The sequence below is a fragment of the Vollenhovia emeryi genome, unplaced genomic scaffold (assembly GCF_000949405.1).
Source record: "Vollenhovia emeryi isolate VEMERY1.0 unplaced genomic scaffold, V.emery_V1.0 DF939148.1, whole genome shotgun sequence".
Lineage (NCBI taxonomy): Eukaryota > Metazoa > Arthropoda > Insecta > Hymenoptera > Formicidae > Vollenhovia > Vollenhovia emeryi.
This window is the reverse complement of record NW_011967218.1, coordinates 1414935-1431973: the sequence shown is the minus strand read 5'-3', so window position 1 is coordinate 1431973 and position 17039 is coordinate 1414935. Positions and strand designations below refer to the sequence as shown.

The following is a 17039-nucleotide window of genomic DNA, read 5'->3' as shown; positions in this document are numbered from 1 at the left end:
CTGCATGTGTATTCAACCACAGATTGGCGATAGTTTCCTTGATTTGTACATAAAAGGAGAGAGAGATTGCGTCGAGTTTTGATAAATATACACTCATCTTTCGATGTGACTCGCGCATTAATTTTACAGGAAGAACAAATAAGCTTTTTTACATGTAGTTGAAACTTTTGAGCTATCCTGCATTGAATAATGATATTATTATTGAATGTATAACGTGAGGTTGGACAACCTCCACCTCTCTCTCTCAGTTACAATATAGTTTAGCATTTCGTAAAAAAATTTTATAATCAAATGTTTCTTATAAAACATCGACTTTGGCTTTAACTGTTATCATTTATTTGTTATATTATAACCTACTACTTTTCACATTAGCTTGATTATCTTCTATATATGCGCCCACATACTTTTTGCCTTTTACTTCTATGTTTTATTATGAATTTGTCAAGTATTTTATATCCTCGTTTAAACGTCGATTATATTTTGACACTCTGGTTGCAACGTCGCGTCGGAATGTACTTGGAAAAGTGCGGCAACTGTTTTTAGCGAGTGTAATGTAACGCATAAACGTTGCCCATGTCGAATCGCGTTTGGCAGTCGTTCGCCTCGGCGGCAAGCAGATGGAACAGGAAACGCCGCCGCCTGTCACGTCGCACTTTTAGCTTCGAACAATTTAACAGCTAGTCGTAAAGGGGTGCCCAGCCTAGCGTGGCCTGTCTGCATGTCTACGGTGAACCGACCTTGTCCCACAATGCATCCACCTCTGGACCCCGCGGCCGTCTCACCGCGGGCGTATTGAAATTTTCACATTACACGAGGTCCGTGTCCGCGTGCACGCGGGGCAACGCACGCACCGTTGTACGCACCGCGAGATCGCTCGCGTTGGAAATCCGCGATTAAAAGCAAATCACTACGAACGCATTCGCATCCGGTATTTATCTCCTTTGCGTAACGCGACGCGCGACTTATGCGAGTCGCGCAAAGCGAGTCGGAATGAGCCCCGGGGGGGGGGGGCATGTGAGTTTCCAGCACGATATCGAAAGTGAGTGCGTAAAGCTCTGCATAAATTACTTGCATGAGATTCGCGTTATTACGTCGGAAAGGGAGAGTCGCCGGATCCTTTTAAACGCGTACACCTTTCCTTCTTTTTTTTTTACCGGACTGGAAGACGCAAAACGCCCACCGTGTTACTTCGGGAAGCGAGGCAGTCTTGAAAGCGAAGATTCGTGACAAACGTCTGTGATCTTTAGTGTGTATTATAGGTATATTACCAGGTAAAAAATTTCTAAACGGTCAATTTCATTGTTTTACGTTGAGAATCAGGAAAGTACACTGAACTTTCGTAAGGCAATTTTCTCCGTCGAGGAAATATCTCTACTGAAAGGTTAACATTTGCAAGCAAGACTCAACGCAGAGAATTACGCCTGTTTATGTGAACCGTACAATTTTCTACAGTTAATTAAATCACAAAGTAATTGCCGACTACGATATGAGTGATATTTCTTAATCGAACAGATTATAGACTACAAACGAGCGTCTAGTTTCTCTCTAACGTCGCTTAAATTTAGCTTAACTTTCCATTTTCTTTTTCAATTAAGTGATTACATAAATTATAATTATATAATAATTATAATTTTCGCATTTTTCCATCATATATTTTAATTATCCGCAGAACCTTACGCTATATTTGCAAAAGTTACAAACGTCTTTCGATGTCCATCTCAGATTTAATAACATTAGATGTGAGAAGGGGACAAATTTTACAGTAATTCAAATAATTTAATTTTACAAGGTTGCTTACAATTCGCGGTGCATATCTCCCGGTTTTTTTTATGCTCCTTTGTCTCGGCCTTCGTGAGAATTTCTAGAATGCGGGCACAGGTACGGCTTCGCTTTGTCGTCACGATTGACGTGTAGCAAGTACCGAAGCCATCCGAGACTTAGCCGCAGTAACGGAACCCAATAGACCCGCCCTGAGAAATTTCTCCCACGGCAAGAAACATTACGCGAGACTTACGAACTTTGTTCGCATCGACGTAATATCGTACGTAATCGCTCTCGCGAGAAATGCGGTTTTGATTCTTGCATCTGCTGCTGTTTATTCCACTTCTCCGCTCGCGTACCAATAATAAGAGAAAAACACCTTATGAAACTTTATAAGATCGACAGCGTACAATTTAGATGTTGAAACCCTTGACTTTCGATCGGGTCAGGATTGGGAAAGATTGGAATGTAAAAATAGAATATATTTTTAGTTCTAACGCATTCGCTAAATTAAACTGACATTTCAACTCGCGCGGATTCATTAATGGCGTGGTAGATTTAAAAGGAATTAAGTTTACGCTCAGAAATTTCTTGTGACAGATCGATACAATAATTCTGAAATTCGTATCGATTCAAAAAAGTGATCCCACAAATTTCTCAAGTAGAGAAACGACCCTGCAAAGAGCTTTGTAAATTATGAAATATGTTTGCTACTTAAATTTGTTATCTATTATCAGATCGGACAATCTTTAAACTCTGATTCCAATATAACTAATGTGTTTAATGCGTGTTCAATTATTCGTTTATCAAGCGGTGTTATGACTCTTGGCTGTAATTTATCGGTGCAGTCGCACTGCTGCTATTTGACCGGTGCGATAACCAGGTGCAACAGATGTTATCCTCTCCAGTACACTGGTGGCACTTTTGTACGTAGTACTCGATAAATCAAGCATGCAGTGTCGCGTGCATACTCTGTTAATATTTTAACGCAAAATAAATGCAAATCTCAAAATAATTTTAAATAAATTTTGTGTAAAATTAACATATCTTTAATGACAAAATGAATTTGAAACATGCAATTTTTACATTTTACGGACGTAATAAGTCAAATGACGGTTCCAAATCACTCACTTATGTTATATACAATAAAATCACCATTTTATTCTGTAACTTTTAACAGATAAATTTTGTTGCTAATAATATAGAACATATATATTGTGTCAGATTAAAACTAAGTACACATTGTGTTGTTTTAACATTTCTTTTCAGTTATTTTAATAATTTCACACTTGCGGTCAATTAACACAAGAGCAATGTGTTAAGTTAACACATGAATGTGTTAAACGTTTAACACAAAAATTTTAACCGGCATTTTTTTTCAACAAGAAAACACAAATTTTTCAACCGTGTACATCCACGTAAATTTCTGTTGCTCTGTTATCTTTCGGTATTTATAATATCAGAAACAACAGCGTTACTGCAATTTTGTTTGCATTGTATTCGTAAAACGAATATAAGAGTAAGATATGGATCTTTTCTCAAATAAATTCTCATTGTATTGCGCATCAGATGCGTCATGTCTCTACGAGTGGTTTGATCATCTCGAATCTACACTCGGACGGCTGTGCGTTTATTTTACTCGCGCCGTATGTTGTATTGGCATGAAACTCCCACATTTTCCGCTTAAGATACACCCCGAGTGCGTCAGAAAAATTCGATATTACGGACGTATATCATAGTACGTAGACAAGCGTATGTTAAGAGGTTAGTCATCGCGCATGCATATACGCGGTTAAATGATTCGATGAATCACTTTGTTGCGTATTAATCGGGGACGGTGCACGGTCCGTGGATCCCTGGAGAAAAAAAAATCAATTGTACAATCGCACCGTGTATTTGCAGACTTCTGTGAAAGGCCTTGAAAGAAACTTTGTCTCGTGACTTAGGCGCGCAAGCTGGCGAATTAATGAGTAAATCAAATTGTGAGTTTTTATTTTAATATATTTCACGGACAGGTAATTCTTGCAACAATCTTGCTTCTTATTAAATGCGAATATTAACGTAGAGATACTTTAGAAGCCGTTTCGTCTTCTCAATCTCCATAATTCTATCATAGCTACATCTCGGTTGGGACTATCTGAAAAAATTGCGAAACGGTTACCTCTTATCGTATCTACATATTATGTTATTATCTCGTATTTGCCGTATAACAATTAAAGGCACGCGCAACAGAGTCGCGCGAGAAGACGGGCTTGTATTGTTTCCCCGATTTTCCTCCGTCCGCGGTCGTTCTCAACGTTACTTTTAGCGGACCTTCCCCCTTTTCCACGCTAAATTCAAGGAACTCGGATGCGCATCGACCGACAGGATAATTCTTCCTCGCCGGGCATGGCAACAATGACTATCCCTCGTCTTCTCCGAACAAAGAGAGCCGGAGTACATGCCTATTATTCGTGCACGGTGCGCCCGGAGTATTACGTAATGGCGTGGCACAATTACCGGGTCAGACAACGCGCCGTATATGGGAAACGAAGTCGTGACACAAATCGCGATTGCGTCTCGCGTATACGCCCGGCAAAGAGAGCCAGTCAATGCTCGTGCGTTATCATGCGCGATTTGTACAATTTACTTTCGATAATTATTTTACACGCACGATCCCAGATACGGCGGATTAGCGCCGCAAGAGGTGCAATTTGCTAAAAAATACACTTACTTCAGGAGAACGAGAGCAATTTTGTTTTACTCGTGACGAAAAATATATCTTTACGCGAATAAATAGTAAATTACAAATTTACCCGCCTTTACGGCGCACACGTACGCGCACACCTTTGTCGCGTGAAACGCGATTGAAAGTAGCACCCGGGTAATGGGTTAACGTACCGGAATTTTCAATTATCGGCACAATGCAAAGCGTTTCCTTAATTGCGTCAGCGTCGGTATTTTTAATGCGGATCGCAATACGATACTGTCGATACGTTCACGCGTGTCACTGAAATTGCATTCTCACGCGTGTCATTTACTGCAGGCGCATATCGTTATGCGTTCACGCGCCGATTTCTATCTCGTTAAGTAGATACCGGGCGATTAAATCGGTCGGGTTGCCTGCCAAAAAGGTTTCTATCGAATTTCACTCGGCTACCGGATCAATAATTATCCTTATTTTACGTTAACACGCGTCGTGTGTAAGAAAAAGTGCTTTACGCAGGCGAGGCGAATTATCCGCTTAAAGTAGCTCGTTTATGCACGCTCAATTCACCTCAGGATATGTTAATCGCGCGGCGGTTTCAGAATATATCGTACACTTCTTACCTACCCAATTAATCAGTTCTTATAATTACAACGCTTTCGAGACACGCATTACCCGTCCGGAATGCCAAACCGTCTAAGTAATAGTTACTTAACGATAACTTAGAATTTTTGTCACAATTAAATGTATGTTGTCGTTATTCCACAATATATATAGCCATTTCATTAACGTATATACACGTGTAACTAATGTAGTTAATGTTAATTGATGCAAAATGATATAAAAATGAGAAACGTAATGTATCTTTTGTATGAGAAGGCAATATCTGTCCTAAAAGGATCAAACTACACTGACAAAAAAAGTTTTTAACCGAGTAAATAGATTTACTTAAAAATTTCAAGTAAATCTATGTATTATATTAAGTAAAGTAATTCAAATCGTTACATTTTCTACATTCAAAGAAAGATTTCATGAGATAGAAAATACTATTTATTAAATGAAATCGTTGCTTTTGTCAAATAAGAAATCCAATTTTCTTTGCTGTGAAAATTACATCTTGGTATTAGAGAATTAAAATTAAATTTTTTAAATTAAAAATAATCTATTCTTTGATATTTAATAAATACTTGAATTAAAGCAATGCACGTTTTAATTTGTTTATTATTTTTTAAATTTAAGTTAATAAGCCATTAGAAGCCACTAATGAATAATTTTTTTGAGTAAAGTGATATTGTTTTGGATTAAGATAATTTTTTATCAGTGTAGTTAAAAATTGTCTATACAAAAATGTACGTGTGTCCCGGCAGATCTAAATTTCTATACAGATAATACTTGCTCCACAGAGCAGCGGCGATAGCAAGAATGCAAATATCACGTTATCACGTGTGCGAGGCACACATTAAGCGTATTGTACGCATCATACATCATGTAGGAAATAAGCGAGAAGTTTTTAAACTCAGTCGCGTAACCATGACGTCGACGAACATAAATCCGCTTTACGCTAGTCTCCTCTTCTATAATTAGCTATTATAATCGACGTGCTGCACGAAGGATGCTCACGATAAGACTGACGTCGTTGACCGCTTGTCGTTCACTTGGAACTTGCATTAGTCAGCGAACTTGCACGTTTCCTTTGTGTAGGAGGTCGCCCCGGGGAATCCATGTAAAATAATGCGAGAGGCTCGTATGTGCGAGATATTCCCGCCGGAGAAAGAGAAACGCGAAACTGAAACGCGTGTGAGGTGCGATGTACCGGGTGCGTCCCGAAACCAGGGTTGGCTGGAAGCATCCAGGGGGTGGAAAAAACCATGGTACATTACAGTTTTTACCGTCCCGGGCTTTATCCGATGGCGTGAATTGGTAAAACTGATAAAAATAACCAATACTTAATTAAAATATACGATATTTGCCTCGGTGGCCGAATTGGTGAGACGCCCGCCTAGAGTGTAGGGAGGTCCAGGTTCAAACCCTGGCTGAGGTGATATTTTTCGCAAGAAATTTTCTGTGTTAAAAACACATTGCCAGTTACGGCCGATTGAAAGCTTAATTATTGTTGGCGTCATGTACTGGCGTCAAATAATTCTTGATGTAAAATATATTTATATAGATATTAGTCTTTTCTTATAGTCTTTATGAAAAACGAGGTTTGTTTTAAACACTGAATCGTAGATATTAAATCACCACTTTAAAAAGAAACCAATATAATAGGTTTTTTTAATTAAAAAAATTGTTTTATTGAAATTAATACATATTTTTAAAACGAGAACTTCGGAGATACAATATTTTACATTCATTTTTAGTTTATGCGGGAAACAGTAAAGTTTTCTACTTATCTTATCGTTTTTAATAGAGAAGACCGGTTTTTTTTTCCGGAAAATACCGGTTTTTACCGGCATGGACTTTATCAAAAAGATGTGGAATTTTGCCCACCTTTTCCGAAACGGTGCTCTAAACTCGACGTGATTTGCGGCTTTCGTATTATTGGCAATTGTTTGAAATGCCCCGCGAACGAATTCCCCGCGTTCTTCAGCGTCGAATAGACGATTTCTCGTAGCAACGTCGTTCTGCGTCAATGATGGTATTTTTTTCTCCTTATCTGTCACGAAAGGCACATACCAAAAGCCAAAGCCACCACGATGGCGGAGACACCGGAGCTGAAGCGTATCGCGGAGAACACGAAGATACAGAGTAACGTCAAGTATCACGCCGAGTTCGAGAAGGCGAAGGGGAAGTTTACGCAAGTCGCGGACGATCCGGAGACTCTTAGAATCAAGCAGAACAGTAAGATCATCTCGAATGTTGCTTATCACGGCGAACTTGAGAAGAAGGCGATCATGGAGCAAAAGAGGACAATGACTGGGGAAAACGGCGAGCAAATAGGTAGGCGATGAACTCTTCGACGCATACAAGTAACGTTTTCTTTCTATTGCAATATCGTGTGTTTCTTTTTAGTTTCTTTACGAAAAGTGTAATGAAACGATAGGAAATATAGCCATACGATTTTACGTTTCGGACATTATTTCGTTGTATCGTTTTGGACTGTAACAATAAGCATGTCAACTTAAGCCAACGGCACACGATACTATTTTTCCTACTGGATTCCTTACGAGAGCCAACCAGGATTCAGCTTTGAGTCACCTGATCGAAAACTCTGCGTCCTGATTGGCTCTCGTAAGCAATCCAGTAGGAAAAATAGTATCGTGTGCCGTTGGCTTTACTGTGTCACAGACTTAAAAAATCGTGAGCTTGCTGTGGCAAGGTTTGTCGTTTGATGTTTAAATTAGCTTTGGGAAAATGTCGTGATTTGATTAAACGGTTGAGAACACCCTTCTCTTTTATTTTCATACACGTCGACGTGGTTTACAACTTATGCAACCGTTTTATCTAACTTTTCGTCTTAAGGTAGTTGTTTCGCGACAGTAATGCTCAGAAGTTTCTTCCAGACAGGAACCAGCACTCAATTATTACAATGATATATCTTGATGCAATATTGTTCTAAAGAATACATTTATAACGTACATAATATCAAATAGATTCGAAAGATTACAGTTTGAGGCGCTGTTGCCACTCCTTACACTATACTCGTGCCTACTACATAATTCTTCCCATTTTTCAGTTTTAATTGTTGAAACGGAACGGCCAATAATTTGAATTTCCTTTCCAGTTATTCGTTTTATTTTACTTTGTAACATATTTGTTTCTTATAGGAATCGCACTCACCGTTAAGCCTAAAAATAATAATATGTGCAATAATATTACAACGACTTATATCGTTACGTGCAATAATATTTTTACCGTGTTTTACACGTAATATTTCGTGTAACATGGCAAACTTTAACATGTTTTTGTAGAACTTTGAGACGGTCAATTTTAATTCAATTAGTCTTATTTTGCACGTATTAATGTAAGGAATAGACTAAAAATTTGAAACAATTCTCACACAAATGATTTTACGAAATAACCACCTTAACTCATAGCTGATCATGCACATACATCCGAGTTTAATCGTATTAATCGTACGCGCGTGTTCAACTTTTAACAACTGTTAACTAACGATTGACGTAGTGACATCTATGTAATTATTAAACCGCATATTATACATTATGTGTGCATCAACATTTGTGGATTCGCTGCGTACTCGTGTGTGATTCGCATTTCATTTGCAATTCGTACGTGAAGAATAACACAATCGTGAGTGCACACGTACCGCTGCCATCAGTCCACCGACACGACGGGCGTGAAATTCAGACGAGATTCAGATGGGTCCTTAACACCGTATCACTTTTTTTCTCTGTCTCTCTCTCTCTCCCCATCTTCGCGACTCATCACGCACTCGATATGCGGTGGGCGGATCGCAGACGCTTCTTGTTGAACGTACGGCTAGCCTTTGTTTCGTGCATTGTTGATATAGAGTACGTAGAGTACACAGACGGTACGATTGCACCTGCGTCGAGCATAAACGCCAATCCGCCGCCCGCAAGGACGGCGAATTCGCCGGTGCAGAGGACACCAGGTAGGATCGCCGATTACGATCCCCTTAGCGAAGCGAGGCCGAGTCCCTATTCCGCAAGGCAAGCTGCTACCACTGTCATTTATACGAGCGACAAGGGACCAGGTGCGTTTACCTTCGCGGCTGCAATCGCTGCACCGACCTTTCACTGCGTAAAGACGTTGCATGACTTATAACATAGAATAATCGAGTTGATTTTATTTACCAAGAGATCGGTAATATTTTATAACGTTAATATTAATACTATACGAGGATCAAGTGTGCAGTGACGAGGCCTCTTGGATTGAGATGATAAACGCATGCGATTTGCATATTCGATGTGTAACGTTATTACTTTCGATATACGAATTCTAATACGATTAAACGTAACGATATTTGCGATTGGCGTCAATTACAGTCCGCGGACGATTATTCATTCGTGGGTGTATCGGAATTTACGCGTATTCGCAGCCTGTGTTCCAATAATTAAGATTCGTGGAAGATTAATGACGGAAGAATTTTAATGAGACGTGTATTTCTTTTTTTTATCGCGACGTTCATCCGAGGTCGCGCATTCGGCGACCGACTTTGCGACCGTGTGGGACGGAACCCGCGTCCGCATGCGTAATTGGTTTTAATAGATCGTGCTTTAATCGGATTATTCTTTACGGAAGACAAACGCTTAGCTACTCCTATTGTATAACGCCAGTCTTATATATTACGATCGTGTTGTCGCCCAAAGCTTTATTGTCTCCTCGGACTTTAAACGCCCGTACTTGCATCATTATGCCTTCATCGTCGCCACACGCGATTCATCACAAAGACAAATCGTCGAAGCCATTTGCACTGGAATTAATCGTTGCGACACCGCCGCGTGCACCTCGTTGGGAAAATAGAAAGTGTAATCGCCTTTGTTTAACGTTCTTCATTCTGCGGTTCCGCGTTCGCTCCCCGCTGAAAACCCACGGAATAATTCATGTGGCGGATCGTAGGATCGCGCCAAATAACAGTTGTTACTAACCGGAGGACAAAAGGACGCTTATCTCGAATTAAATATCTCTAGTCGCGTATACAAGTGTAGGAAATTGTCCGTAAGTTATACGTCGCATATAAAAACACGTGGCGTTTTGCAGTGACGAATCCACCGACACGTAAAATCGGCTCGGTTGCTGACATCGACCCAGTGAACGAATACTATGGATCGTTAACGCCGGCCACAACGATAAACAATAATCAACATCAACTTCAGCATCAGCATCAATCACCGCCACCGCCCTCCAACGTTGGAGTAAATATCTTTTTTATTGCTTATTGTCGCATTGTGTCTTTTATGACTGATTTGCTACGCGTTATAAAACCTTTACGTCTGCCAATTCACGAAAGAGCTCGTGGAAAAAAGTTTAGACTATTACGAAATGTCATTCTTAAATGAACTTTCAAAATAATATGCGCCAAATAGATGTACAGTTTTATGATGTATCTATTTTCTATGGAGATGGTTTTCTTTGCTTCCGCAGAGAGTGTACAGAGCGATGTATGACTACGAGGCGCAGGATCTCGACGAAGTGAGCTTCTGCGATGGCGATTTGATCGTCAACTGCACAGCCGTCGACGAGGGTTGGATGACCGGACTGGTACAGCGTACGGGACGACACGGCATGCTACCCGCTAATTATGTCGAGCCGGCGCAGATTTAAATATTTTTCAGGTCGAGCTTCCATTCGCTAACTGTTGGCCGCCGCTTCGATCGGAGCGCTTAATTAGAGCGCTTTGCCGACGGAAGAGACGATGTTAAAACAAAAATTACGTGATACAATACTCGCGCTAGCGCCTCTGCTCGGCCCTTGTTATTCGGCCGAGGCAATTTGTTTGATCGAAACGGCGAACTGTCATCTTAGGAGATCGAATAATCAGATATCTCGGCGACCAAAGTGTTTCACGAAGAATCTTGATATAAATTTGATTACTTTTTATCTTGGTATCAACTTGCTCGTGACGTCTGTTTGATGATAAAGTTGAGTATTTCAAAATACTCTCTATTATTGGTAAAAGAAATCCATTTGAGAAATATCAAAATTCAGTTTGACATAAATGCTCCAAGACGTACTTTATAAGTATTCAAGTTGAGCGTCCTCGGCTTCTAGATGACAAAGTTTTGTTTGTCAGAATTCCATGATGGGACCAAACTTCACGTAACTGCAGTAAATTATGCCGATTACAATTAATATTCTGACAACTTGTGAAGCGACATAAGCCTTGACCAACAATTAAGAATTAAATATAAGATATATTTTTCATGCAATGCAGTTTTCTGTAAAGCGTCACTTTTTTTTACTATTAGCCACAGTTATGTCATTTCTCCGTTTCCGATATTTTTTTAAGAATTTAAATTATACGATTAAAAGTATCAAGAAAGTTAACATTAATTTGATTCAAGTCTAAACAGTCTCTTTACTTTTTTTTGTTAATTATTATTTTTATTGACGAGAATTTTATATTAATTGTTACTCGATATAAACACTGACTATCAATTAGATATTTTTATTTTTACATTTCCGACCATTTTGCATTTATAACTAATACTGCATTCTTGTTTTTATAATAATATACTATCTCTCCAATTCTTTTACTTTCTCAGAGATGTTCGTATAAAATAGTATTTTAGTCATGATATTTAAACTAATAACGAAACATAGGACAAAATTTTCCCTTATATTCGAAGAGAAACAATGCAATGTGCCTTATACGTATAGACTGCTAAGTAGCGGTATGGATTTTTTATCATAATGTAAACTATATGAAAGTGCATCGGAATAGGATATTCAAAGAAATATCAACAAATTTTTACTCGCCACATTAATGTAGCTTGATTTGATGTGAAAAAGAAATGGATACAAATACCTCTACCTCTCTTCCTGAAGCTAAAGCAAGTTAAAATAATGAGGTACATAATATTATTGACGCGAAAGATGCTGACACTTGCCTTCTTTTTTAATAAAGTATGAAAATTATTAGGTGCCGTTGCTGGTTTTCAATTAATTAACGATCTAAATATAAATTAATTAACCTATATTTTATTGCCTAGCTCTTAAGTTTTATTTCGTATGGTCCACATATATGTTTCGTATTTCTCTCCAAAATTGCATTGACGTAATTATTTGTCTGACGATTCTGAGGTTACCGAACAGCATGAGACTACATATTATCGAAAATTAATTGATATTTAGTTTATCCTAATGTCGAGCACTTTTTGTGAAATTATAAAAGTGCGGTGTTAATCGTGTTGGTTAACATGACAACTAATATTCTAAGATAGGTTTTTCTACTTCAACTCTTATCGTTTGTAACGTATAGCAATACTTACAACTTGTAATTAACGTATAGCAATAATCGTGCCTAAATTTATCCTTGTTGGAATGTCGTGTTTACCACCACGGGTTACTTCCTAGTGCTTTGTTATTGCGTTTTTAAATTAATGTCTAACTGGTTCCTCAGAAATGTATCTACATCCCATTTACCTGAATAGGCAGATTTATATTGTGGAATGACGTCCGATGGAACTGTACAGATTAACGAACCATGTAAAAGTTATAAGTAATTCGTTATCTGCGAGTCACACGTGATGTCGTTCGACCTCATTTATAAACGAAGAGAATGATATTTTTGGAAACATGTTACTCAGCACTCTTGTAATTATTAGATCGCTGATAAGAGGATTTCATATTTTAATTGCAAGATACAGAAATATATGTTAGCGTTGTGTTTAGACAAATATTATATTATCATAGCAAATCATAAATAATGAATATGTATGTTATGTAAGTCTATGGTTCATTTTTATTAGTAATTGCACACTCAATACTGCATCCTTTCTCGATCTTCTTTTACCGATGAAATTCCTTTCTTCAGTCTGAAAAATTGTTAGTCTTCTGAAAACAAATGATTCGCAAAGACGCGTATACATCGCTTTTTTTATCACAGTATATATAATTTATTTTCATTCACACAGACCTATGTAATCATAAACTTGGTATTCGCAAAGAAGGATCCTTTTCATTTATATACTTATAATATGTTATTTCGTTAAGATAAACACTATGTATTGTTTCTTCACAGAATTTAACGAATGACCGTTCTTATATTAATTTTTCTAATATGCTATGTTGATATTTTTCTTTAGATATTAAAAGAGCGTCTATCCTGACATGACCACGCGACAAGCTTTAATATCGCGACGATGGTACTATAGATGATTTAATACTGTTTAAAGAGACACTGCAAATTCCACTGACTGCCGTTGGCATTCAGCGTTATCGCAAAGCAATCAATTCTCAGTCGTGTAACAGATGATCGCAAATTGAATTAACTGTGAATTAACATTACAGCCAAACAATTCTTCAAGCGTGACGAGATTGCAAAATCGAGTAAAACATTTTGCAGAGATATAAAATATGCATATTTATTGAAAGTAATATAAATACAATAAAACGATAATTATCACATAAGATAGTCAAGATCGCTGCATCGAGTGCATGTTTGAAAGTCTCTGAGCTTGGTCCATCACAAGATTCATCGTCAATCCCGGTAACTTGCGTGATCGTCAAACCGTTGAATTAACATTCGAAAAGATTAAAGACTAAGATACACAATTTTCAGCATTGAAGTATGTTGCCGAGAGCCGTGGATGTATCGAACTTGATCGACCTCGCAATTCGATCATTTCAAGCGTACATTTCTCACACTCGCAATGCCGTTCTATCCTTTATTAGACTTCATTTCTGCCGTAATCATAATCCAACCCAGATTGCTTTGCAAACCTTTCTAGTATATCATAGAAGCAACTTTGTATGCTATAATGAACACTATACCTCATTCCGTTAAAGTGAGATATTTCAGCAAGTCAATTCATCAATATCTTGACACAATATACTGCACGATACAACATAGAAGCGTGGCTTGAAAATATGAATGATACATGGTATTCCTTAATATATAATGGAAAGAAACTTAAGCGTTAGCCTGACTAATTAGACCGCACTGTCTAATCGTACGGTGGAATGTGCAAATATAAAAAAGATACATGGTTAACGATGAATGTTAGCGCTGCTTCTTGAATAAGATAAAAATGCCATAAGCAGGAAACATTTGTCGTTTATTCGTATTGGATGTTAATCGACGTTATTTATTAGCTGTCCTTTTAGACTCGTGTTTTGTACGATACAAACCGATGTAATTACGAAAGAGATTTGTACGGTTTATTTTAATTTCCTGCTTACGCGGATGTGCCTTGAACACATTCGTCGCAATGAGCTGGGATGTTAAATATTTAAGGCCGTGTGGACTTGATTTCGAGCAAACGTCGTTTCTTGGCCCGTACCTTGGTTGATGAAACAGCGCGACGTAATATCCAGCGTAAATTGTGCGGTTGAGCAGGATGAAAGTAATGTATTATGCAAAAAGTTCCTTAACAACTAATACCGTTACAGATATAAGAAGCTACGCGAATTTAGGGGGGGGCCAATGCAAATTTGCGCGGACAGATCTCGACGGAAGTAATGCAATTTATTTGGACGTGAGGGATGTGATAAAATAAGACACCTTGCTGTGCCGGGGATACGGGCGCAGGTAACAGAACCGATACTGCAGTAAATCATCGCCGTCATTGAGTGGGAATTCCGTGCCAGGTATTGGAAGAGTACGTTATCTTTGTTTCCGACCAGTACCGTCGGACACACAAGATTTCTTACCGCCGTTCGGAAAGATCTCGTTCCCGAGGCAATTTCAATGTAAACCCTTACAAAAGACGAGCCGGATGTGGCCTGCTCAAACGTAGATTTCGATTCGAGTCGAAGGAATGTAGAACGCATGACGGTGCCTTCAGCGAAAAACGCGGCTTAACGGTTAAGCCACGCGCGGCTAACGCTAAATGTCAGCAATCTCATCCTCCTCGTCCTCGACTTTCCTCCAGCGAGTACGTGTAGAATGCTAATGTAATCGAACGAGACGACGTGTGGCGAAGGGTCCGCGTGCTGGCAGTGTCGTTTTGTCGTAGCGTGAACGAACCGTTTCTTTCTTTTCTCTATCTCTCTCTCGCTTTTTTTTTCTCTTCCCCGCAACACACCCCCGGTCATACGCATTTTAGCCTGCCTGCTAATATCCGGCGAGGTCGGCGAACGTCTGATCCATCTCGTCGGCGATCGCTTTGTATTTACAGCGCTCGTTTACCAGCACGTCTGCAACGAGAAGGGAGGGAACGTGGTATTAGTGGACGGTACGATGGTTAATCGGGTGTTACATTTTAATATTTTTTTTTTAATTGGAAAGAGAAAGAGAGAGATATCGCCACGAGCACGCAATCCTCGTGGTTGACGCTTCGGGATTAGACTAGATCATTACGTCCGTAAAGCGGCTCAGAGAGAGAGCAGGAGAAGGGAAAATTATGCTGAATTGGTCCTGTTACCTGAAACCTGAGAAATGACATTGGCTGTTCAGTTCGGGGAATAAAATGTAAGATTAAACGCCAATATGTACACACACACACATACATACGTAACAATGATCAAGCTTCTAGTCGACTGGCGATGTGTTTTTAACACAGAAAATTTATTGCGAAAAGTATTACCTCGGCCAGAGTTTGAAACTGGACCTCTCTACACTCTAGACGGGCGTCTCACCAATTCGACCACCGAGGCATATGATAATATTTGTCGCAATAACAGTACAGTTGTTGTCTACGTTAAATTGTCTGTTAAAAACACATCGCCAGTCATGGTCGATTAGCAGCCTGATCATTGTCAGTCATTTGCTGACACACATACGTACTTGGAAATGTATTTTCAGAAATGAACGTCTCGCGGTCCATCTTAGCTCTTTAAGGGACAGGGTGTTTCGGGTGTGAAAGAAAACAAAACGGCACATCGGATTCTATATATTTTATTTATCCTATTCTCTGATGTATTGGAAACAAAAGTGTGGTGTCCCGTACAGTTTTTCGACAATCTGAAATCGCGAGCCACTGACGACGGAAAGGTCACGTCGAGGTATACTTTCAGAAATTCAATAACATTTTATTAGCGATACGTACACTTCGGGTCGGTGTACTGTACTTTTCTTTTTGCTCTACTTACCGCACGCTCAATTACCAAAGCAGCGTAGTGCAATTAAAACTGTGTTGGAAATTGTATTCTTTTAAATCGTAATTTTGATCCGGGCAGCGTTTCCGAAGTAAATAATTAAATAAATAATCACGGCTCAGCGGCTGCTCTGCGCACGAGAGCCGGTGGCGGAGTCGTTGATAAATAAAAAAAAGAAGAGAAGAGTATATTGAACGCGGAACGTATTTATAGTAGCACATTGATTTTAGTTACGATGACGAGAAAGCACACGCTCCGGGTGGCCGTGACTCGACCGCGATCGAATTGCACGATGCCGATAATTCGATTAACGGCCAAATAATTCGACGGTGCGGACGCGGATAATTCGACAGCCGATTTAACCAACCAATTCGGTGAAGGTGAGGTCCAGGTCGTCGCAGATGTATTTGTACTTCTCCTTCTCGTGGACGAGCTCGTCTGTAAGAAAACGTAGCGCTGTTAGAACGCAACTCTGCTACTTTGCCATCTCCAGCCAGTTGTACATCGATACGTTCGGTATGAATTAGGTGCATTGATAATTTGCGTTCACGCAAAGTTCACTTTGAGATAAAACTGGAAGATACAACGAATCTTTGACCCTACGTTATAATTATCGCGTGCATGAAATGTTTTAAGCGATGTGAAAAGAAGGATGTATGTTCTGTTAGAAGGCGCTCGGTCGGGAAGCTGCGGTTTTAGCAACGAGCGGGTTAAAAAAGCGTAAGCAGGTAACTTACGGAAGGTGTGTTAAGCGCAAGCTAGATTTGTAAGAAAGGCTTTCGGTATCTTTTTTTTTTGTCGAAGCGTTAGGAGGGTTAGTAGCGGCGTTACACGCCATAGAGCTCGAAGAACGCGTTGTCCAGGCCGTCCCCGACCTCCTTGAATTTCTCCTTCTCAGTCACCATCTCAT

General features: G+C 39.3%; 2 protein-coding genes across 11 annotated transcripts in view; one reads left to right on the top strand and one right to left on the bottom strand.

Annotated features, from left to right (window-relative positions):
- Positions 1–13037, top strand: part of LOC105565935 — a 41282-nt gene extending 28245 nt beyond the window's left edge. Inside the window, exons 10-13 of the mRNA XM_012019544.1 lie at positions 7116–7387; positions 8919–9122; positions 10130–10284; positions 10514–13037. Of these exons, the coding sequence (XP_011874934.1) occupies positions 7116–7387; positions 8919–9122; positions 10130–10284; positions 10514–10693 (811 nt within the window). The 3' untranslated portion in view covers positions 10694–13037. The remainder of the gene's footprint in view (positions 1–7115; positions 7388–8918; positions 9123–10129; positions 10285–10513) is intronic.
- Positions 13038–15913: 2876 nt separating this feature from the next.
- Positions 15914–17039, bottom strand: part of LOC105565933 (tropomyosin) — a 44364-nt gene continuing 43238 nt past the window's right edge. For 8 of the 10 annotated variants that reach the window (XM_012019534.1, XM_012019533.1, XM_012019532.1 and 5 more), the window contains 2 exons: positions 16867–17039; positions 16484–16567 (listed from right to left, as the gene is read on the bottom strand). In XM_012019534.1, the coding sequence (XP_011874924.1) occupies positions 16957–17039 (83 nt within the window). In that variant the 3' untranslated portion in view covers positions 16484–16567; positions 16867–16956. Of the gene's footprint in view, positions 16568–16866 lie in introns of all 10 variants that reach the window. The other 2 variants (XM_012019537.1, XM_012019536.1) reach the window with 1 other exon arrangement.